General features: G+C 46.8%; 1 protein-coding gene across 1 annotated transcript in view; it reads left to right on the top strand.

The window, feature by feature from the left end:
* Positions 1-25,021, top strand: part of LOC111152666 (ADAM metallopeptidase with thrombospondin type 1 motif 17) — a 323,596-nt gene that overhangs the window by 196,717 nt on the left and 101,858 nt on the right. Inside the window, exons 13-14 of the mRNA XM_022511219.1 lie at positions 10,752-10,918; positions 17,978-18,105. Of these exons, the coding sequence (XP_022366927.1) occupies positions 10,752-10,918; positions 17,978-18,105 (295 nt within the window). The remainder of the gene's footprint in view (positions 1-10,751; positions 10,919-17,977; positions 18,106-25,021) is intronic.

A 25,021-nucleotide genomic window follows, 5' to 3' on the forward strand; every position in this document is an offset into this window, starting at 1 on the left:
TTCATAGACATACCCAGAAATAACCTGTAGGTCAATCAAGTTGACACAGAAAAGTAACCATCACAGATGTGTAGTTGGTTAGAAAGTCTGTTGAGCTAAATGGTAAGAAATTAATAGAGGCTTCAGTTTTTTTCATAGCTCTGTGAGGAAGTTAAAATAGTTCGTCTGTGGTCCTGAGAAGAGAGCTCCGTGGGCTGCTGGGCGGCTCAGTCAGTGAAGCATCTGCCTTTGGCTCAGGTTGTGATTCTGGGGTCCTGGGATCAAGCCCTGAGTCAGGCTTCCTCTTCCCCCAGTCCTGCTCCTGTGCTTGCTCTCTCTCTTACTCTTCCTCCCTCTCTTAAATAAATAAAATCTTAAAAAAAAATTTAAGAAGAAGAGAGCTCTGGGTTTGGAATCAGGATGCTGAGATTTGGGCCTGGCTTGTTTGTTGGTCATGTGACCTCAAGGATGCCCCTTCTCAGTTCCGCCATTAGAGGAAGCTGGCAGGGCATCACGAGAAGAGCTGGTCTTGAGGCAGAAACAGAGAAGGCTTCAGTGCCCGCTCCTTACAGCAGCCCATGGCTACTACGTGTGTTGTCTCTGTCTGAAGTTGGGATAATTCATGGGAATGCCTATAAAGGACATGGTCTGTATTGAGGACGTGGCCCTCTCCATCTTACATGAACAGAGAACAGTGATGAGACTATGTGCCCTGTCACCGAACTCCCAGCACATGTGAGGCTCAGAGGAGGGTGATTTATGTGGAAAGGCTTTGTTCAGAGCAGGGCACGATTTGCAAGAGTTGTAGCCATCCCGGTGCTTCATGTTTGCATCCAGAGCTCTTATACCCTGGCAGAGGATCAGTCTCCTTCAGCACATCATTCCGTATCAGACGTCACCCAGGAATGTCATAGGAGGGGCATAGCAGAACTGTTAAATGCCTAGAAGGATCCCGTGGCCCCGAGACAGTGGACAATTGGATTGTATTGAGGTGAGGACAACCCTTACAAGAATATAAGATGTCATCAGCGCTGAGCAGAAACATTAGCCACACCTAAGGGCCTGACTCTGTCTGCTTAGCATGACCTTGGCTAGGGCCTCCCCCATACTTTGGCTGGACCCGTTGTTCCGATCGCAGCTGTTTTCTGCCCTCGCCAGTCTTAAAGAACCCCTGCTTCAGAAAGCCAAACTAACATGCCCTCCCCCACCAGCCTGGCCTGCTGTGGGATTTCATGGGCTGGGTCCTTACTCCATCCCTCCAGGCCCATTGGCCTCAAGACAGAGGCTATTCCAGAAACCCCAAAGTTGCTATAAAAATCTTCCATTCCTTTTATCAGGTGCCCCCCCACCCCACCCAGTGGTGGTCATGAGTTTTATCTCTCTTTGCACCTCTTCCTATGCCTCATCATTGAGGAATGGCAGAATTTGCCAGGCCTCTGCAAACAGGCCACTGAGGGATATGTGGGTCCCAGCTCATCAGATGGCTATGGGCCCTGACACATCCCTGGAGAGAAGTCTTTATGTCTGATCTCGGTCATCCAGCCACATCCCATGGGCCAGGCAATAGTAGAAGGATGAGAAAGAGAATGATGGTGTTCTCATGTCTCTTGGCTCCTGTGCCCCATTTCAGTCATGCCTTCCCAACATGGTACCTTCAGTACACCTTGACAGGGCTCTGATTCTGGGCCAGGATCTCTGCTAGGTCTAGGCTTATAGTGACAAGCAAAAACAGATAAAGTCCTTGCCCAGTCTCGATGGACACAGTCCTGCCAACTTCCCTCAGTCTTCTCCTGGATGCCTCAAACCTGACTCTTCCCAGACTGTGATCTCTCCTCCCAGTGCACATCTCTGCTCTCCATTAACAGCACCATCGTCCATCACATGGCTCCAGGCCAAAGCCTCTGAGTCCATGAATGGTCCCCTTGTCCCCTCTCCTCCTCTTCCTCAACCTCTCATGATAAGAATGGCAAACGCACCATGCCAGTTCCCTTCTCGGCATTTACATGTAGTAAATCAATGAATGCTGCCCTACAGGACGGGTGCTCTTTCTTCGCCCTAGAAACTGAGTTGTGGAGAGGTTAGGTAACTTGCCCACGGTCCACTGGTGTAGAGCCCAGTGGTGAGGCTCCGTTGTTCTCTCAGACCTTTTGTACTGGCCTGCCTGCTTCCCGCATACTCCCTGCCCCCCAGATTGATTCTCCACACAGAACCAGAGATCCACTTAAGCATAAATCCAGTTCTCTCTCTTCCTTCTACAGCCCTTTCCACCAGTCTCTGCTGCACTTAGAATGAAGTCCATACTCTTAACCATGGTATCTGCATTCATTTCCTGGGGCTGCCATCATAAAGTACCACAACTTGGTGTCTTAAAACAGCAATTTATCCTCTCTCCATTGTAGAAACCAGAAGTCTGAAATCAAGGTGTTGGCAGGATTGATTCTTTCTCAAACCTGAAGGAGGATTCATCCCACCCATGCCTGTCCCTGAACTTCTGGTGGCTTCAGGCACTCTCTGGCATGCTTTGCCTTTGTAGACTTGCCTCTGTCTTCACATGGTCTTCTCTCCTCTTCTCATGACACCTGTCACTGGATTTGAGACCCACCCCAAGTCAGAATGATCATCTCTCCTACGTAAGAGATCCTCAATCCTCAAAAGGGTCTACCAAGACCCTTTTTCCAATTAAGGTCACTTTCGAAGGTTCTAGGTGGGCTTATCTTGGAGGGGAAGGGGCCACCGTTTCAACCCACTGCAGAACTTCTCTCTGTCCTCAGAGCACTCCAAGCTCTGGACCTTTTTCAGTATCCCTTCCCTCTCCCCAGCTTGCCATGCCCCCCCCCCTTGGGTCTCTGAGTAAATGACTTCTCAGACCTCCTTCCCGACCACCTTGCACAAGGCAGGGTTCCAGCTTTACCCTCTCTCTCATTGCCCTTTTCCCACGTTACAAGTGTTACAACAATTTATAACACTTGCCCTTATGTCCTTGCTCACTTGTTTTCACTTTGCCTTCCCCCACACGGGGCTTTGAACTCCATAAGGCCGCCTGGGGCTGGGCACCATTCTCCTTTCCATGCTTCTAACAGAATAGCCCTCTATGACACATGCTACCTCCCTCACTACTTGGAGGCATGTTTGCTGAGAAAAAGCAGGCTCTGCTTGCCAGCGCTCCAGAACCCCACTTGATACTGTTTTTTCCCCCAAAACTTGATGGTTATTGTAAATTATTAGGCCAAGAAGGCAGGTCACTAGCTAGCCACCCTTTCTTGTACCATCACACCTCACAGAGGCTCCGGTGCTGTGGACAGCCCTGAGTCAGGGCTCAGGTTCCCCTGCATATGAGGGTCCCCTTCTGCCATGCCTGCCCTGCCCCAGGGAGGTTGTAGCCCACAGTTAGGGGACCTCAGGGTCCTCTCCAGAACAAACTCCCAGCCCTGTTTATCCTGAGTGAGAGAAACAGTTATGTCTTTGCTTCTATAATATTTATGCCTGGTCAGCCTGTTCAGTCTTGTGCAATAACAGTGTTGCTCTTTTCCTCATTCTGGAGAACACCAAAGGGCTTTCTCCCTGGCAGTGTTCTCCAAGGTTCCTCACCTTCAGGGAAGCAGCCCAGGTGCATTGAAAGAAAAGGGCCCAGTCTTGGACAGGCGGGTTAGCAGCAGCCCCTAGTGTTTCTGGGGGACATGCAGGATACAGACCGTGTTTTATGAACTCCAGGCAACTGTTGTTAGCCTGCCTTTGCAGAGAGGCCTGACGTGGTGATTGTTACAAAGCACAGCTGATCGAGTCCCGGAGCCAATCTCTGACCAAAGCAATGTCCTCTCCCTGGCTCACTCCTCAACTCACCAGGCTCGCTGCCTTGAGATTTCCCAAGGATGTCCAAATCTCACTGCTGTGTACATCTCGGGGTTGGAACGCTCCCACCACCCTCTTCCTACCCCCTTCACTTTATATTCCTGGCTCCTTCCTTGCCTTCTGCAGCTGGTTTATTCACTGTTCAAAAACACTGGCAAAACAGTCCACTCTCCCCCACCCCACCTTTTTCTTTCTCTAGTCCTGGTCTTTACAGCACTTGGAATTTCTTGCCAGCTGACATAAAGGCCTTGGGGGACCATCCGTGTTTTTCATCTAGCTTCCTAGGCTTATCCTTTTCTGCCACAATTTGTGTTGCTGTTGGTGGGAGTTTCTGCCCAAAGACTGCAAGGCAGAAAGTTCATCTGTCATTTGAAATCTGGTACCCCATCAGAAGGCTTGTGTTTTAGAGGGAAGGCTGGAGAGTAGGGTCAGGAAAAAAGGCTCAGATGGTCTTGTGTGAAAAGCCCACTCTGTCAGAGCACAAGAAGTACAAGATGGTGAGTGGAGCATAGAAGTGGAATGCACTGGGGACATGGAGCAGCATGGCTCAGAAAGCAGCCGGGCTCCTAAGACCCAGGGGGAAGCTTGGGGTTAGGGAGTGACATTCTGTGCCTATAATTGCTTTTTGCTTCTGAAGGGAAACCCCCCATATGTGTGCTTTCCACGTGCCAGTGACCTGGTGTTCCCACAGATGGATTTTTAAAATCTCAGTCTTTTACACTTGAGTCTAAGTCACCAGTGTGGCTTGGATACCTTGCAGAAGAGGTCTTAAAACTAGGATGTCTGCTGCCCAGAAGGGGCATTATGAGGCATGCACTACTCCTCACATCTGTAGCTGCCAGCCGTCCACTAAGCCATCTGTGTCTCTGGATGGTGAGCGGATCTGAACTGCTGCTGAGACTTTCAGCTTACAATCAGTCTTCACTGACTAGAACAGAGCAAAGAAAATAAAAAGTGTCCCTCAGCCAGAGCATTCCTCTTCCTCCTGTCCTGATTCTGTGTGTTCATCCACTCCCAAAGAAAAGTGCCTTGTGATCCTGCTCGCCTTGGTGAACCTTTGCTGCCCCCCAGCTCTGCACTGGGGTCTGTCCAAAGCTCTCCATGCCCCACCCTAGCAAGAGACAGCTGGTCCTACCCAGTGGGAGCTCACTTTTCTCTCCACACTTTGAATCTCTTACCAGAGCCTCTCTACCTTATTTTTTTTTCCTTATGTTTAAACATCTTTATTGAGGTACAATATGCAGAAAAGCCCACCTATCCTAGAGCAAAGCTCCTGCTGCAGTGCTGTGCATCATAGGCAGAGAGCTGTATGCTGGGCACACGTGGCCGTGCATGCTGGCAGTGGAGAGGAGTTATTGGCTCTGAGGGTGCATGCGTGTGATTGAAGGGGGGCTTGGGTTTGCAGAGCAGCACTGCCAATCAGGATCAAATAGTGACCCAAGGGAAAGCTGGAAAGAAAAAAAAAAGTATTTTTTTTTTTGAACAGGGGAAGTTTAATGTAAAAAACATTAGCTATAACAGGTGGTTGGAGTAATAGGACCTAGCTGCTAAGAGATAAAGAGAACACAGGAACAGCAGTGGAAGAGCAAATGTAGGAAGTGGCCACTTTTCCAGTCTGAGGCAGAGCACCCAAGGAAGGAACAAATATGGATGAAGATGCCTCCCCTCCCCCCACCACATACACCCAGGGATGAATTTCCTAGACTTCGTTGGAGAGGATGAAATCGAGGCCCATTGGGTGATGGAGAAGTTTGCAGAGCTGCTGTACTGGTGGAACCCTCTGGAAAGTCACAGTGAGGGGTGTTTGGGAAAGCTACCCAAGGAGAGAAACAGCATCTGAAACCAGGCTGCGGATTTTCTCAAGGCTTTGGTTTATTTGGAAGCTGCCTTCTGGGATAAATGCTGCCCAGAGGGAGGTGGAATGCATCACAGGCCACCACACGAGTCTGTTGAGAGAAATTCAATACCAGAACCAGAGACAAAAGTCTGTTCTTTCTCTAGTGTCTCTCTGGTACCTTCTACTGACAAAGCTTAACATCACACCTGTGTGACTGGAGATCTTTAATTCCTCATCTGCTTCACCTCACTATCTAGCATCCTTTCATTTGAATCCTGAAGGACTCTCTTTAGTGTTTCTTGTAGAGCGTGTCTAGTATTAAAAACAATACATAAAAACTTCCTCAGTTTACCTGGAAATGTCTGAATTTCCCCCTCCTTTTTTTGAATGACAGTTTTGCTGGATATAGAATTCTTAGTTGATAGGTTTTTTTTGTTTGGTTGGTTGGTTGGTTTGGCTTGGTGTTTTGTTGTTTTTTTTTTTTTTTTTTTTGCATTTTTTTTTGTTGTTGTTTATTTGTTTGTTTTTTGAGAACTTTGAATGTATCGACCTTACTGTCTTTTGGCCTTCAGAGTTTCTGATGAGAAATACGCTCATAATTTATTAAGATTCTCTTATGTGTTTTGTGTTGCCTCTCTCTTGCTGCTTTCAAGATTCTCTATTTTTTTGACAGTTTAATTGAAAAGTGTATCAGTGAGTTTATCTTACTGGGATTTTGTTGAGCTTCGTGGATTTGTACATTCATGTCTTTCTTCTAATCTGGGAAGTTTTCAGCCATTATTTCTTCAACTAATCTCTGTTCCTCTCTCTTCATCTTCTGAGACTCCCATAATGTATACGGTGGTCCTCTTAGTAGTTTACCACAGATCCCCTCTATTCACGTTTCTTCATTCTTTTTCTTTTCACCCCCACACTTAATAATTTCAATTGTCCTATATTGAAATGTGCTGGCTCTTTCTTTGGCTGCTTAAATCTGTTTCTGAATCCACCTGGTGAATTTTTTATCTCAGTTATTATATTTTTCAATCCTGGAATTTGTTTTTCCTTTCTGTAATTTCTGTCTCGATTGATACTTTCATTTTTATTATATATCATTTTATGTATTTATTTATGTCATCCATTAGTGCTTTGTATATTTTTAAGACAGTGTTTTAAGTCTTTGTGTAATAAGCCCAGCATCTGAGTTTGCTCAGGTATATTTCTGCTGGTGTATTTTGTCCCTTTGAGTGAGCCATACTTTTCTTTTCTTTTGTATGCTTTGTGATTCTTTTGTTGAAAAACTGGACATTCGAATCTTATAATGTAACTCTGTTAATCAGCTCTCCCTTTTTGGATTTTCTGTTTCTTTGCTGTTGAAAGGTTTCTCTGTGCTGGGGATCAACCCGAAGTAAAAGCATAAGATATTCCCAAGCCTTTTCTAGCCTTCATCTTTTCAAGCCTACCTGGTAGCTTCCTAAATTTTCCCATATGTGCAGTTGCTTTTGAATGACAACCCTTGCATATCTGGCTCCCAGAGGGGGAAAAGGGGGAAAAAATGTATTGCTCTTTGAAACTCCCTGGAGGTCCCTTCAGCTCATAGGAGTTGCAACAATGGTGGCCACCCTCTGTTCCTGCATCTCAGAAATCAAAAGCAACACTGAACAGTCAGAACACAGAACCCCAGGTTCCTCTTGTCCAGCCTGGCTGCAGCAAGACACACCAGGCACAGCTGCCTGCCATGGGGCTGGAGTGCGGGGAACAGATAGCCACTCCCACAATAAAGGCTAAAATGCATCTAAATTAAACCACAACTTACCAGCCAAGCTTTTTCCAGAAGGGTGTATGCTTTCAAATAGACTCCAGAATTTCAAAATAGTTACCTCAGACAGTTTTTTGCCAATACAGTTGTTGTCTCAGTGGAGAGATGGATTCCTAGTGCTTCCTACTCCCCCATCTTTCTTAACTTCACTCTCTCTCTTGGTCTTTTTAAGATAAATTTTGATAATTTAGTTCACCTCTGTCTACTGTTTGTTAAAGACTAGTCTGTGCAAGGTTCTCTGCATGAAGCTGCAGAAAGATAGGAGGAAGATCATAGTCTAGCTCACCGTTTCACAAGATTGATGATAAGCAGCATAGCAGAGACTCAAGCATGGGCGAAAGAGGCTCCGTGTAGGAAGTAAAAAGAGGCTTTAGGGTGGAGGTGGCCTCAAGGATGGATGGAGAGTTGGGGGTAGGGGAGGTGGGAAAGATGGGGTGGTAGACTAGATGAGGGGCTGAAAGGGGACTTGCCCATGGGAGAAGGTTGGGCAGGGAGACGAAATAGGGTAGACAGAGTCCAGGAGGAAAGAAACCTGAGACACATGAGGTATCCCACAGACTACCCCTCACCTCCAGGCCCACTTTCTGCTGGATCTTTCTTACGTCTAATCTCTCCATCCACCTGCCACAAGGCATAAAGGTAGTTGGTTTATAAGGGTCAGTCAGATGTAAATCTGGAAAAAGCAATTGTTAGAGATAGGTACAACGGAAGCTAAAATAAAGCTTAGGGACATGTCGCTCAGAAAATTAGTTACATGAGGTGCACAAATCTCAGTTCCACCCTAAATGGCAAACGTAGCTTGCCTCATTTTTCTAGAAACCAATTTTTATTTGCATTTGTATTTTTGATGTTTTAATTTGTATTTTTTAACTCCATTCTAGTTCAGGTTGGATTCCTAATCACATCAGGAATTTTTGCCCCATATTCCCTGAATCTACAACTATATTCAGTGAGGATGCCTCTGATCCTTGTTTCATCCGGTATATCTGTCTTCTAAGGACTGCCATAACAAACTATTACTAACTGGGTGGTGTAAACAACACAAATTTATTCTCTTTTAGTTCTGGAGACCAGACGTCAAAGACCAAGGTCTTGAAAGCATTCGTTCTTTAAGAAGGCTGTGAAGGAGAATCTGTTCCATGCCTCTCTCCTGACTTCTAGTGGCTGGTGTTCTTTGGCATTTCTTAGAATGTAGAAACATCACCTGATTTCTGTCTTCATCTTTGCATGTTGTTCTCCCCTCTGTTTCCATCTCAGATTTCCCCTTTCTATAAGAATACTAGTCATATTGGATTAGGAGCTCACCCTGTTCTAGTATGATCTCATCTTAATTAAATACATCTGCAGTGGTCCTATTTTTAAATAAGGCCACATTCTGAGGCACTGGGGTTAGGACTTCAGTATATGATTTGGATGGACACAATTCAACCCATAACTTCTCACCATACAGCATCTGCTGCCTCACCCATCCCTTCTCTGGTCCCAGCCATGGGAACTAGCCTGTTACAGAGATGTCCTTCCTGCTGGTCCACATGGCTTTTCCCTTCTCTCTTTCTGCTACACTGTGCTTTGTAGCACAGGAATCCATTCATCTGTCCACACTTGGCATTCAGGCCCAGGGCTCTTGGGAGACTCTGCCTCCCTAAACATGCCATGCAATCATTTCTCTAAGATCCAGCTGCCTCCCTGGTGTTCTGGGAAGGAAAAAGAACAAAAGGTCTCTCTGTTCTCAAATCCCATAAGCCTTAGAGAGGTTTTGCTGTTTCCTGACTTGGATGGAGATCAGAACTCAGGGCCCCTCTTTGGGGCCACCAGTGTGTATAACCTCTCAAGGCTGCCACCATGCCCAAGTGAGGGGGAGGTTTCCTGGTGTACATGAGGTGGGCATAGAGGGAAGAAGAGTGAAGCCTTTCTTCCTGCTTCAGACATTTTCTCCAACACATTTACGTAGACCAAAACCTGGAAATGATGACCTGTGGACCAAATCCGGTACACTGCCTGGTTTTATAAATAAAGTTCTATTGGCACATAGCTATGCCCTTCTGGATATTCATTGTCTTTGTACTACAGTGGCAGAGGTGAGTAGTTGGGACAGAGACTGCGTGGCCCACAAAGCCAGAAATAGTCACCTTTACAGAATAAGTTTGTAGACCCCTGATGACACAAATGCCTAGGATTTCTGCTTTGATCTCTCTCCCCTGAAGCGGTGATCATAGGGCGGCCTCTTTGACTGCAACGAACGGCAAAGGGAGGAAAAGAAATCCTTGGGATGAAATGGTGATTGTGTCAAAACTTATTGCCCTGCCAACAGGTGTATGCAATTTGTGAAAAGCCAATGAGCAAAACAGTTGTGATTTGCATTCTTTTCCCCTCAATGCTGAATTTCAATAAAAACTTCAGGGAGAAAACAGTCGTACTCCTTCATGGTGATTTTGGCATTGTGGAAATGAAGGAAACCACTGAGGTTGCTTGGGTCAGAGCCCCATGAGGACACCCCAGGGCTTCATGGAACAGCTGGGCGGACCCACATTTCAGCCAGCCAGACCAGGGTCCTGCTGCTCCTCCTCACTGCCCCTCACACACATGGGCTTGGCCAGAGAACACAGCTGGGGCTCCCAAACTGCTTGGAACCCCAGTCTAAGCACAGAGCCTCAGGGGCCCAGGATGTGTCTTTGACCACTTGTGGTCTCACACTTGCCCAAGTCCCCAGGTCAAGGTTGCAGAGCTGGGATCTGGCAGGTCTCTACCCTAAGCCATTGAACTAGTTAATGAACCATTCTGATTCTTCACATTACAAAGTTAAATGAGAGCGGTTTACTCATTCTGAAATTTAGTGATCTCCAGAGTAGACTTAGAAGCCGTGTAAAGGTCTTTGTTTTATAGAAGACCAAAAAAAAGAGAACAAAACAAAAACAAAAACCCACACACACACACAGTAAAAATTCCCCCTTGGGGTTTTCATTGTTACAAATGGCCAAGTTTTAAGTTCAGATGAAAGACCCAGTTTGTGGATCTTGCTGAACTGATACCGTATTCTATTTCCAGATGACCCTGATTTACAGTTCTTGGATGCATTTTTCTGACGGCTCACTTAAACATGCCGTCAGCATGGGACTGGGATTGCTGAGATATAGTGTGGAAGAGCAGAGGGAGGTTACTTTGGAAGCTTGGCCAGACCCCTTCCCCTCCTGGCAAAAGTGGGGAAAAACAAACAAACAAAAAAAAAACGAGCACCCCTGCTGTATCCATAGCACTGTCTGGTTAACACCAACCTTTCCTTCCTTCTAGGCCTGGGCCTGGGGGCACGCACTGCCTGGGAGCCAGTGTGGAGCATGCTGTCTGCGAGAACCTTCCCTGCCCCAAGGGCCTGCCCAGCTTCCGGGACCAGCAGTGCCAGACCCATGACCGGCTGAGCAGCAAGAAGAAGGGCCTGCTGACAGCAGTGGTGGTTGATGGTAAAGGCATATGGCACGTCTTTTCACAGTGCCCCCCTTCTCCTCCAAGAATGTAAACACCTCCTAGGAAACCTCGTGGGGCTCCCCCTTCCCAGCCATCCATCCAATGGGACACTCCAGGCCCGCTGCGCCGGTGAGCAGTGGACCGGCTTCTGGAACAGTGGGGTTGAACTTGGATGACCCAGCCCTGGGAGATTTCTTAAAAGCAGCTGTGAGGTGGGTGGCAGACCAGAATCGTCCTGCACCCCCATTTGCAGCAAGGTGGGGGTGCTGGCAGCCTGCCACCTAGTGCCATGTACTGAAGGTCCCAGGGCCATCTTTGAGGAGAGAGAGGTTCTGCAGGCATGGGACGGTAGGCTTCTATGTCTGTTCTCCCTCTTTCCAACATTGATGCTTTCTTGCATTTCTTTTCTTGGTTCGTTTTGGGTTGGCTTTCACTTCTTGACTTCTTGACTAAGGTGTTTGGGGAAAAAAAAAGTTTTGAGGGCAGTTTACAACTCGGAGATGATGATAGGCACGGGTCACGTTTTCTTTCCTAGAACTTTCTCTCCCAAATCAGGGGACGGTGCCCCATGGGCCACTGCAAGTATTTCCAGTGGCTGATCAAATTCTCGATGGTATATCATGTCCGTAGGGTTTGTAATGTTTGTTGATAAGGACTGTCTGTCCCCCATGGGGGGCACTTAAAATTCTGCTCATCTCTGGGAGACAAGACTGTGTCCTAATGATGACGATATGGTCCTGTTTGTTGAACAGGTCCTGTTTGTTGAACAGAACACCATAGGCCAGGCCAAGGTTAGCTCTGCATCCGTCATCTCAATTACCATGCAGAGCGAGCCATGCAAAGATGAGAGGTTATGGGTTACATGACGCATCAAAGTTCCTGCGGCTGATAAGGAGCAGGGAGGGACCCCCATTCCAGAGGAGCTGACTTGGAAAATAACCAGCTATCATCTGGCTTCCAGTACCTGAGTAAGACAGCGAGAGCATGACTTCATAAGTGTCGAGTGAAGAGGCTTTTTAATAAGAACTACAGCGACTGAGCCTGATTTTTACCAGCCTCTGAAGTCTTTTGCAGGAGAATGAGGTTCCTGTGCCAGGTCTTGGGTTTCTTTTCTGTGGTTTGAAGAACCTCTGAAATCTCCACTCTGCGGTCTGCTCCTACAGGCTCAAGTGTGCGCAGCTTTGGGGGTTGGAGAGGGTAGGCCCAGGCATCACCAGCTATAACCGCCCCAGACCCACAGCTTTAAACCCAGCAACCTGACCCATCAGCTCCGAACCAAGTTGTAAAGTAACCTGGAATGTTCTCAGTTGTGGCAGATACCACCAGCCCGCTCAGCTGTGGGCTCATTTAAAAGCCTCGGGGAGCTCCCCAGACTTTTTTCCTTTTGAAAAACACCACTTTTTGGAGCTGTGTGATGATGGGAGTGCACAGTCGCTTAACCATGACTTCAAGAGAAGAGCAGCCTACATACCCTCAGCTTTGTCTGCAGATGAGGGAGAGAGGAGGCCCACCCTCCTGAAAGGAACATGTACAGCTGGACGCTCGCTGCTCTCTGCCTGGGCATTCCTCTGATGCAAGAAGACCCAGGAGGCTTCCAGATGTCTCGAGCATCTTCGGACCCCTAATCGGGAGAAAATGAGCCCAGGCAGCAGAGGCTACCCTGTTTCCAGCGCCATGGTGGGTTCTGATGAGGGGCAGCCTTGTTTCCAAACCATCAGCCCTCCCAGCCTGGACAGAGACACTTTAGGTCCACTGTCCTGTCCTTCACTGACTCTTGTCGGGAGCAAGAAGAGGTCAGCTCCAAGAGGGACTCACCCCATTCCCATTTCCACTCAACTGTGCACACAGCCTTGTTGTTATTCTTTCCTTGGTCTACTTCAGCTTTGAGTTCTCCTGCTCCTTTATTCAATGCAGAAATCCCACTTAAATGTCTGGTTTTCCACAGATTTCTCCAAGTCGTTATTAAACTTCTGTTTGACTTGTAACCACTTTTGGATTGCTGAGCTCCTCGGGTCCCTTATCATCCCAGGGGCAGAAACGAATGTCTGCCCTGGATCCCCCACCCAAGACGCTTCACAAGGCAGCTATCTGGAGAAGCCCACCAGGTTCAGAATGTGTCGTGATCCACTCGCTTTTCATTTCTCTCTATCAAAGCAACAGATCATTACAGCCAGGGTTCAACCGCCTTTGATCTAAAAAGTGCCACCCTCTCTGATAAGGACAGCTAAGGGGCAGTAAGCATTTTGTCTTTGAGGGAAAGACCCCAAGTTCAGGCCTTTGCAAGGCTAGCTTGACATATCCCCTTCTGGGGTGGAACTGTCCTGACTTCTCACAGATTTGGTTTCATTCCCTCTCAAATATAAACAGAAGCCAGCATTTTTAAAAGGAGCATTTCACAAGGATGAAAACAAAATAACAAATGGCCAATTCAGAGGGCAGGGGGTAGAATACAGATTAGAAGTTTGCTCCTCTCAAAAATCAGCTTATAAAAGGCACAATTCTAGCTCAGCCATGATGGGAACGATTCCTGTGGTTGGGCTCTGGGCTCTCTCGAAGCCCATTATGACTGCCCTATTCATAGCATTGCTATCACTGTGGAATTCTTTGGCGAGTGACACACGGTTCAAGAAAGGGGAAGCTATACTTTTTCTTTTTTCTCTTACTGAAAAAAAAAATTCTTGCAGAGGTAGATTTTCCAAGGGAGGGCTCAGGACCACAAATCCATACCACCTCCAAAAGAAGACAAAGGCTCTCCTTAGAAAATAGTTCTAAGTGGGAAAGCCTTTAGACAGAAACCCATGGAGATGGCCTGTTGCCAAACCCACCCCATTTCTGCTTTCCCCGTGGAATCTCATTTAAGTGGAAACCTTCAGGAGTTCTGTCCTTCCTGCCCAAGCCAGCAGGCCACGTGCCCACTGAAGTGTCAGAGGGCTTGGCTAAGGCCGTGTCTGGACATGGAGGTGCATTCCCAGCTCCTCCCGGGCTGGCATGGCAGAACTCCCTCTGGGGCTGAGCCTTCCAGGGTATGGAGCGTAGGATGGTTAAGGTCTCTCTAACTCCAATTCATTCAAGCCAACTGGAGTTGCTTAATGAAAAAGAGAGGAGTTGTTGCAGAGTTGCGGGGTGTCTCAGATCCCAAGGGCCTCTGAAAATATCAGGACCTCTCTCCATGCCCACCACAGTTTGTGTTTATGAGTCATTTCTTCCTGTTTCCAGCTGAAAAGTAGCTTTCTCCTGACTTGTCCACATGAGGCTGAAGGGTGACCCACAACACTTTCATCCTTTATCTGAATCTGTTGGGGCCAGATGTGGCCAAAACATTTTTGGTGTTAGGTAACAGCAGCACATCAACCATATATTACCAGTACTCCCAGTGGAGTCCAGGGAAGCACCCCACAGTCCAGGGAGGTACAGGGATGGCTCTACCAAATAACGCATGAATGGTCTCTAACTGGAATTCTGAACACTACCAAAGCCTCATGTTAGTCAAATCTGTTTTTGCTGCCAGATGTGTTTACCACATATGTAAGAAAATGCTCGCAGTTTTTAGAGCTTTTTGGATTTCTGGATTGTGGATAAGAGAGTACAGACTTCTTTCAGATTCATCAACTACGAGTAGACACAGCTGCTCTAAATCTGAATTTTAGTGCTTATTTTTCAAGACAGAGACTCTGATTGGTCCACCTGCAGTCAGCTGGCCACTGTCAGTCCAATCAGTTGAGGCCTCATGAAGCATAGCTATGAGGTTGTTATGGAGAGAAAGACTGACTGGTATAGCTACGGTCAAGTGGCTTCTTCTGATCCAGTCAACTAAGGCCTGGCTCTTGAGTTATGGTAGGCAGCTTTGGGGACAGGGGACTGGGCAGCCTCCTCTGTATCCCCCAAAGGTAGCCAGACAGAGCTGGAGTGAGCACTTGTGATGGCCTCAGAATTCCTTGGTATCTCTTAGTAAGACCTTACTACCACTGGCAGAAAGAGAACAGCGAGAGTACTAAGACCCACAAGTGTCCTCTTCACCATGGAGTACTAGGGGGATTCCTCCAAGCCTCCACTAAGCAGATAAGATAATGTGGCTCTCAAGCCCCTGAGTTCATCTCCCCTGCCTTGTCTGTGGTTTTCCCATCCAAGCATAACTCCTGGCAACAAGTCAGTCAGTGAGAGACCAGGAACCACACCAATCAGTCCAGCCTCAATTAGAATTTCATTTGAGCCCCCATCAGCCATGTAAAAGGGACACTCCAAGCTTCTTTCCTTGGAGTGCATGGTTCTATAGTTCTTAAGAAGATTTGACCTCCTTCTGTACTAAGAATTTATCTGGGGATTCTTTGCCCATCCAAGGTAGCTTAGAGGGGAATATTCAGAGAATTTTGAGAGGCTCCTTCTCAAGTTTTATAAAGGTTATCCTGAGTCCTTTTGGGAGATAGTGCTAAACCATCCTAGAGGTGTGGAAGTGCCCTAAATTCTGAGCAAAGGAAGGGTTACCTCTGGACTCTATTCTAGAGTCTGGGTGTCCCCAGCTGTCCAAGCCGAGGAGTACAGTGTCTGCAGGTGGGAGAGTCCAGTGTAGGTGGAGTTGAGTGTACCTGTTTGCCTGGGGTCATGGCCAAAATCCCTCCATCTGAGAATCTCCATTTTCCTGATGTTTATAACAGAGCCCAGACAAACCATCTTCAGCCCCTCCAAATCTGGTCTTTCTAACTTGCCACAAAAGACCCCCTACTTTTCTACCCAAATCCCACTTCCATTTCTGCTCAAATCAGAGTAGACACTCAGAAGCCAGAAACATTCATGAAACTGGTGGTTTGCTTTCAGCAGCACCATTTTGCCTCTTAGTATTTGGGGCCACTAGCGTTTTCTGTCCAAAAAGAAAACAGTGATGGTAGAAAGAAAACTAGGCTGGGACAAAGAGGCCAGGGTCTGACCCTGCCTGTCAGGGGACTCTGGGTAGCCACACACACCTTGTGTGAGTCTCCCATGTGCATCCATAAGACGGAACGATGACAGCACCCACATTATCTTATCTACTTAGTGGAGGCACAAAGCACATCTGCTTTGACAGGAACTGTCCAGCTGGAATGCCAAGATCTTCTGAAGCCAAGTCAACTCCAGAAGCCTTTTTCTACCCCTGCGCTTTCTTATCTGAGGCCACTGAAAAATGAGCCAGTGGTGGAAACAAAGGGACCGACGAGGCAGCACAAAAGTGTTGGTGTTTCTGTTTCTGGAAGTTTCTTTGCAAAAATAATCACATTAATGTCATTAGAATTAGGTGACTGAGAGAGAGAAAGGGGTGTATTCCTCTTTCAGAGTTACATAGAGAAGAACAAAATCCATTCATTTATTTAAAAATAAGCTTAAAGATTTTCTCCCAAGATCAAGAATAAACTAAGGATTTCTTCTTATACTGTTCCTTTTCAACACCATACTGGAAGTCCTAGCTAATGAAATAAGATAAGGTAATTGAAAATATACAGATTGGGAAGGAAGAAATAAAACTACATTTGTTTGATGATGACATCATCTACACAGAAAATCCGAAAGAATCAACAAACAACAACAACAACAACAACAAAAACCCCCAAAACCCCAAACGCTTTGTGGAACTAGTAAATAATTATAGCAAGTTTGCAAGATACATGGTAAATGTACAAAAATCACTTTCCTATATACCAGCAAGGACCAAATGGGGTTGAAATTAAAAACATAGTACCATTTACACGAACACCCCAAAAATGGCATATTTATATATAAAACTAGCACTGTATGTGCAAGATCTATATGAGGGAAACTCTGATGAGTGAATTAAAATTCATGAATAGGAAGAATCAATATTTGTCAAGATGTCGGTTCCCCCTGACTTGATCTATAGATTTAGCACAATTCCCGTGAAATTCCAGCAAGTTATTTTGGGGATACCATTAAACTGATTCTAAAGTTTATATGGAAAGATTAAAATATTTACCAAGTCCTTCTGTCAGCCACATCCTTGGCCTGGCCTGGAGACAAGAGATAAAAATCTCAGTCCCTTGTCCTCTAAGGTCTTGCAGTATTGTCAGTTCTTCAATCTAAAGATAATTAAAACCCATCCCTTTCAAACTCTTTTAGCAATGGAACCCACCTTATAAAAAATCCTTTTGTATATGGAAGTCACTCAAACACTCATAAGACAATAGGATAATGTCTAAGGGCTTTGATGGAGGTGTATGCAAAGTGCAGTTGGAGAGTTCATGTCAGAGACGGCATGAGAGGAGAGAGCTGTGGAGTGGAACCTTCTGGGGTGGTAGGAAACTTCTGGAAGCTCTGCAGGGAGGGATTTCCAGGCAAAGAAACAGCCTGGGCAAAGGCATGAGGGCTTGTCACGTTCTAGGAGCTCACTTGGTTTCAAGAGCAGCAGAAACTAGGGGTTTCCATCCCGTCGGGTGACATGGCTCTTACACATTGTCCTAGAGGTCCCTTTTGTTCCTGTATTTTCAGCTCAGCTTCTCCCAGAACCTTCTCGCCATATATATCACAGCCCTACTGCTTTTATCTAGCAGCTGGTGGAGCACTAAAGCATTTAACAAAAGCCACTGCTGTGGAGACATCCACAGGGCCCACACCCCCTCCTACCCAGAGGCATTCTTATTCACCTTCTCCCCCTTTCTCACCCCCACAACAAGAGAAGCTCCCAGGCTCTCCCTTGATACATAGTCAGTTCACTCAGAGGTCAGCACACAACAAAATGTTCTGCCTGGCATTTTTAATGCCTTAAGGAAAAGGAATATTATACCTTTGCAAAGGATGACGAGAATAAGGTAAATAAGAACCCCCAGAGCCCTCACTCACGTATCTTTCTCCATTTGCTGTGTGGAATGTTCCAGGGGGAAGCTGCGTGCCTCTGAGGAACATGTGCTGGGCTTCTGTGACCTTTATTTCATATTGATTGACCTCTTGTCCTCTGGGCCACCACCCACGTGCACCTGCACCCTGCTTGGCTCATGCCTCTCGAGCACCAGCCCCTTGAGTGGCCCACACACCCCTTCCTCCATCAATGTCCACCTTCCCCTTTCCCTCCTCAGATAAACCATGTGAACTCTACTGCTCACCCCTGGGGAAGGAGTCCCCGCTGCTGGTGGCTGACAGGGTCCTGGATGGCACACCCTGCGGGCCCTATGAGACCGACCTCTGTGTGCATGGCAAGTGCCAGGTAACATGTTTTCCTTGTGTCTTTGGTGGGGCTTTCTTTGGAAGGGAAGCTCCCTCACCCCCAGAAGTTTTTGGTGTGGCGGTGGGGGGAGTGGGCAGAGACCTTGGGAGGCTTGAGGGGATGGATCTTCTCAAGAAGGCACTGGGGTGCTCTCTCCCGTAAACTGGCACCCCTCCTCCCTCAGCAGCAACTGAGCATGAAGCCCACCCAGGCCAGCTGGAGAGCTGAGGTGGCTGGAAGAAGAGTGGCAACATGATAATCTTAAAAAATCTTTAAGAAACTTAAGCTATTCTGACGAAGGGCAGAACAGGTCGAATACTAAGGTCAGGCTGGAAGATGCATGTGAACATGTTATTGGACAAGCCATGTTGCAGTTAGCTACCAAAGATAGAGAAGAACAAAGCTGAATCCTTCAGAGGTGGTACCCAGGAAAGCAGTATGCCCAGTGCAGTATAGTCCTCAAAGCCATCCTGGTGTTGCATGTCTGTGACTCATTAGAATGAATGATAAGTATCATTTATGAAGACAACAGGAAAAACAAGGAGGGAGGGAGAGACGATGGATGGAAGCTCATCTTCCACTTGTGTTAAATCTGCCTGAGCTGGGGGCACACCGGAAGCTGAGCCTTCCCGAGGCAGCACTCCCCAGCTCGGTGGGATAGGACTATTTCTCCCTAAGAGGGAGCATCCTCCTGATGTGGAACTGGAGAAGGGAGTCAGGAGGCTGTGTATTTCCAGTGCCCACAGAGCCACGACTCAGGTAATGCCACCCTCCTTTATGCCACATGTGTTGTATTACCTGATGATTTAGTTTGACCTGCACCTGTCAGGTGTGAGTCCCTGGAGCCCGAAGCAAGCAGATGGCTAGCAGGAGAGCTGTGCACTTGGCATGGGAAGGAAAGCCAGGTCTTGCCTCCAATATTCGCTTTACTTTGTTTGGCCTCCATAGACCAGCACCTGCAGCATGAGAGTAAGCAAGGAATGCGCTCACCAAGGGCTCCTGGGGGGCCTTCTCATTTTGCTAAGAAAAGAGAAGCTACGTCCCAGAACCCGTGAGGTCTCTACACCTCTCAAAGTTAACACCCAACTCTGATGCTCAGTTTCATGGAAAAAAAAAAATTTGAACAATTGTAAATTCCAGGGGTCACTGGGGAGAGAAGCTGTTATTCCCCCTACCTGTACTGGTACCAGAAACCTGCCTCCAGGCCTGGGACCCGCTGACCCCACAAGGCAGCACATCTTTCTTGTTCTCTCTGCTTCCTGACACCTGGCCAAGGCAAGATGGAGTAAAAGGGAGAAAGGCAGAAACACACAGACACAACTTCTAGGGTAGTCCCTGTGGCCATTTCAACCCTAGTGGATTTTTTCCCCCTACCAAGTCCAAACTAGTCCCAAACTGAGATTTTTCAGGAAAAGAATTTGACAACATCCAGGCATTGCCTGGCTTTATTATCAAATCCAGATATGAGTCAGTGATAGGCACTGTGTGCCTGAGAGTCTTGGCAAGGAGTCCTCCAGGGGACGAGGCAGTGACAGTGGTGAGACTGGTGGCCCTCAGGGCTACAGCGTTGTTGTGGAGAATGTGCAGAGCCTGGAAGCGGTGTGAACACAGGTCTTATCGTTGTCACCGAAATTGCCAGCATTTCTCTGTAAAACCGTCAGCAAGTCAAGTGCAGGATTTTTTTTTTTTCTTTCCTAAATTCTACACTTACGCCAGCCATCCTCCAGCACAATGATGAACAACCAGTGGGGTCATATGAGTTGGCCAGACATGATTTCAGCTGAAAGTAATCAGTGCCAGTGGGCCCCTTCTGTGACCTTTGTTCTAACCTCATGCTTTTCAATGAGGAACTCTTCCCAGTGCCATGACAGCAAATGAACCAGTTTATCAGTCGGAGCAACATGGGTGAGCTGCCACGCAATGGCTCTGACAGCCTTCAGTCTGTGGTCATCTGGCACCATCCCGCCAGAGCCTGCCCTGCACTTGAATGTGATGGCAATAATACGAGTATTGCCTTTCCGTTCCCAGAAGCCACCCCATCTCTACCTGGCCCCTGGTCTGTCTCCAGTGCCTTCACCCCCATCCTGGTCATGGCATTTACTGACCGCTGTCCTAACCAAGCACCACTCCTCAACACAGGTGCAGACAGTGCCCCTTCCTCCTGATGTTTTGTGGCCGGTGGGCTGACTCAGGCTCATTGGAGCCTCACCTCACCCCTCATCCGTTCTCACAAGTACCATCTCCTCTGGTAGAGGAGATGTATCCCAGGAATCAGCTGCCTCCAGTCCTAGCAGAAGGACCATCATCCTGATAGGTGGTGGCAGCATGTACACATAGGCCCCTCATGAGATTAAATCCCTGAGAAACCACTTGCTTCCTGAAGGAAGTAAAAATACAACCTGTAATTTTACTAACCGTTCTTACTTCTCAGAAAGAAACTATAAAGCTTCAGCTTAGCCCTTTGGGAAATCAATTCTCACAAAATCCAACTTAGTAAAGTCATAGTTAATGAAGTTTTATAATAAAGTTGAGCATGCTTAAATAAGAGTATGAGAAATCAGGGGCACCTGGGTGGCTCAGTTGGTTGAGCATCTGACTCTTGGCTCAGGTGGTGACCTCAGGGTCGTGAGATCGAGTGCGGAGTCTACTTAAGATTCTTTCCTCCTCACTCTCTGCCCCTCCCCCCTGATTGCTCATGCTCTCACCCACGCTCTTTCTCTCTCATAAGTACATAAAATCTTTTAAAAAATAAAGAAGAATATAAGAAATTAAATACAAGTATATAGTATTGATGCCTTGTTACAGTAATTGCCAAAGTAGAATATTCTGGATTCCTGTGGTACTTGTGAATGATTAAGGCAAGGAAAATTGATGAAAAAGAAGAATAGTAATAAAAGACATCTCAGGAGTTTAGTGAGCAAAGGATCTGTACTTATTCATCAGTACTGTAACCTGATTATACAGGATAAAAGGTAGGAATCATCCACATTTTATGTAAGATAGCACTTACAGAAATATTGCCAGGGTTCACTTACTAGCTTTTTCCTCTGTTCCCTTCAGCTATAAATTTTGCTATTTTGGGGTGGCAGAAGGAGTTCTGGGAAATTTTGAGAAGCACAGTGACCAGTTGGTAGAGAACGGAGGGGACGAGAGGCTCCCAAATGGCATTTTGAGCAGATTCCACTAAGCTTCAAATAGCAGGCTGATTCAAACCATAACATGAAACATGGAAATACCATTTTGTTCTGTTTTTATGAGGACTGAGTTAAGTTTCATTTCAGTGAGTCACAAATTATTTAACATGCTGAAATGAAACTTAACAGCACTCATAAAAGTGGGAGCGAGTACGGGAAAGAAACACAAACGTTGTCTATTTTTCAGCAAATCTGTATAAATCAGGAGTTCCATCATTCGTAATTCCTAGTGTTGGCCTGCAGAGGCAAAGAAATCAAGTTAATATGTTTCTAATGTGCGACTTTGCCTCAGAGCTACTTATCTTAAGTGAACGAGTCAAACTGACAGATCTGGATATACCTGAGACCAGGTACACTTGGCTTTTCTTTAAGGCCTCACCAGCTTGAGTACACGTGTAGGCATCATACTCCAATTAGGGTCCCACTTGCTTGAGCTCCTAATCTGTGTATGTATCTTGGGCTGTTTGAAAACCAGGAAGACCTTCAGGTCCCATAAGCTTCTTTGGTGGAGAGATTATGTTTGGTTATCTTTGTTCTCCCAGCAGCTGGCTTGAAGGAGAGCCTTTGATTACATACTGAAGGAGAAACCCAGGGAGTGGATGTGTGGGTGGATGGGTCACTTGCTCTTAAGACTTCAGTGATTGTGGAATCTGGAGCCCATTTCAGAGGACCGTTTTCATTATCCAGCATTTATTGGCCTCCCATTTTGTGTACAATAGCCCATTAAGCAAGTAGAATTACTGGTGGAATTTAGGAGGACTATAAGACTCTGGCCTCAGAGTCCCACTGTGTAAAGAAGGGTAACAAGCATGCAGGAAAATATACCAGGATCTCATGCTTGGGCCTGTATTTCTACCCTCTCGTTACTCCTGCTCCCCATGTTATGACCCTGCAGAGGACTGTTGGTGCTTAACCTTCATGGACAAGCAGTGCCTAAAGCTCTGAAGTCATTCCCTGCACCCCTTCCATCTGATTAATTTCCCTTAACAATTTCTGGGTTAAGCTGGCAGATGGAGCCTCACATGTGCTCCTCTCCCATGACAGGACTCCACTAAACTGATGGTAAAGGCAGGAATGCACAAACCATGATGAGGAAGAGAAGCAGAGGTCACTGACAAAAGAAAGATGCCATGTCTTTCTGGAAGGTGGAAGAGAATGGAAGTTCCATTGAAGGAACAAAGCAGCAGAGGCCGGAACGGGAATAAGCAGAGTTACAACAGAAAAGAAAGCAGAATGCTTGAGGGCATCTAGGACTTGGGAAGGAGAGTAGGTGTGAGGTGTTGTCTGCAACTGAAGAGAAGGCAAAGAGTCAGACAACATGGCTGACCATGGCTGGCCGTGCACTTGGAGCTTGATGTGCTGTTGGGTAATGATCTTCACACCTAGTATCAGGGCCCTCCTTTTCAAAGTTGTGTGATAAACTGGTTAAGGGCAGCTGGAGCAGGTGTGTGACCTCCATGCTTGGGCACAGCGCTCACCCTCCTGAGTTGGGGAGTGGACTCCAATTTCCCTCATGCCAGTCCCAAATGGAAGCCAACCACGCAACACCTCTAACCTCATATACAGAGTCCCCTCAGTCTACCTTTCTGTACCTCATCCTCAAATACAAGTGGTCAATCAGAGATCATCAGCTCTTTGATGATCAAAAAACCAATAACAGGAATAAGAAAGATGAGGAAAAATGCAGAGACACCGACCCTGGCACAAAGTTAAGATAATCGTGGACTTCTCTGCAGCCAAATTATCAATCAAGCACAGGGACAAAATAATTTTGAGAAACAGAAGAACTCAGAAATTTTAGTTTTCCTGCATTCATTCTGAAGAAAGCATGTGTAGTTTAGCCAAACAAAGGTAAAGTCAAGAAGACAAACATAGCAAGGGGTGGTGCAGCTAACACAGGAGCCCAGGCCATGCTGGGCCGGCTGCCGTACTACTGACCTAAAAGCCTTCAGTTAAAATTAAAGCAAGAAGTCAGTGGCATCCCTCCAACAGAAGAGAAAGAGTTGTAGTAAGAAGATAGCTATGAAGTTGAAGAAGGCAAATGCTTCTCCTCCTGGCCAAAAGCAAAAGCAAAACAAAACAACCAAAGACCATCCAAACCTGTATGAGAAAGTCCCAATTCAAAATAGGAGAGAATAAACTTCCCCACTGGGAAGGGGTTGCTGGCAGGTTCAGGGCACAGAAGAGAGAGGCAGAGGACCCATTCTGAAAATCAAAGTCTCCTGCTCCCAGTTTTCCCCAGGTCCCAGCTTGGTAAGAGACCAAGCATTTATTGAATATCTTATGCATTTATTATGCATTTATTGCAGAATATGCATTATTGAATATCTTATGCATTTATTGAATCTGTGATGTGCTTAACACCATGCTGGCCGCTGTGTTTGGGCATGGGGGAGAAGAATACAAAGAATTGTAAGACACTGTCCTCCCTGTGGCTGAAGTGTGTCCCGAAGATAAGACTTACTCATGCAAAACCGTAACAACTAAGAATGAAGTCATGATTGAGAGTCAGTGAGATTTGATTTAGATGTAACAGCACATGGGGTAGAACTTGATTTATTCATTCATCAGAGATTTATTGAGCACATTCTGTGTGCTAGATGTTCAGTGGTGAACAGGACCAAGGGGGTCCCTGTCCTCATGCAATGTATAAACAAGGAACACATAAACTCACAAACATGGTCGTTCCAAGGACTGATCCATGTGGAGAAGAAAATGGTGTCATAGGTTGAGAGAAGTTGTAGCTGAGGAAGACTGTGAGTGGCATGGCTTTTCTCTCCAAGCAGATCGCATTTGTGGAGGAATCTGCTTTGTGAAGGCAGAACAGAGTGCTCCTGGCAGAAGGTGGCTCTAAGTCTGGTGGGTTCCAGAAGCAGAGGAGGGCTGAGTGGCAGGTGCTGGAGGGAGTGGCAGTGAGGGCAGGGGTGTCGGGCTCTGGGCCATACAGGGCCTGGGAGGTCGTGACAGGAACCTAGATTTCATTCTGACAGGAGAGGAGGGATTGAAGCAGAGTGAAGTCATCTTGGTTATAGAAAATTGGCTGTGGTAGGGCCTGAGTGGAATCCGGGAAACCGGATAGGAGGGTGTTAGGGCAAGACTGAGAGGCGATAGGGCTTGCAGCAGGGGGCTGGTAGGAGATTGGGTTCAGTGTGGATTTGAAGGAGAAGGGAGGTGAGCTGAAGAGATGAGCAGGTGTGATGTGGTCACGGAGGGTCTTGATTTCCTAAGGCAGAGGTCCACCACCCTGGGCCTTCTCATCTCCTTAGGGGAAGATTAATCTGGCAGCAGAGGAGAGGAAACAGGTACTATAGGTCATGTCCTGAATCATCAGGGCCTAAACTGGGCTGTGACCATGAGCATGGAGAAAAAGTAGATACCAGAGGCTTTCAGGAGAAAAAAGCACCAGGTCAAAGATGAGGATGGAGAAAAGGCCACTAGATGCGGTAACGAAGAGGTTGTCGCTGGTGATCTTCCATGAAGCAGGGTTGGGATTCCAGGGGTAGAATCCAGATTTCAAATCACTAAAGATGGATATTCGTCACTTCTGGGAAAAATGGCCACCCTGTCCCTGGCTCATCCTGTGCCCTGCTCCAGGCCACAGTGCTAAGCACTAAAGCTTTTCTAGGCTTTCTGCATGTTTCACAGGGTCTGTCTCTACCAAAAAGAACTTGTGCTTTCTCTTCCAGGTCCCCACTATCTTGAGCTTTTGATTGATTATGCCC

This window comes from Enhydra lutris, unplaced genomic scaffold (genome assembly GCF_002288905.1).
Source record: "Enhydra lutris kenyoni isolate GAN:26980312 unplaced genomic scaffold, ASM228890v2 scaffoldscaffold29, whole genome shotgun sequence".
Classification (NCBI taxonomy): domain Eukaryota; kingdom Metazoa; phylum Chordata; class Mammalia; order Carnivora; family Mustelidae; genus Enhydra; species Enhydra lutris.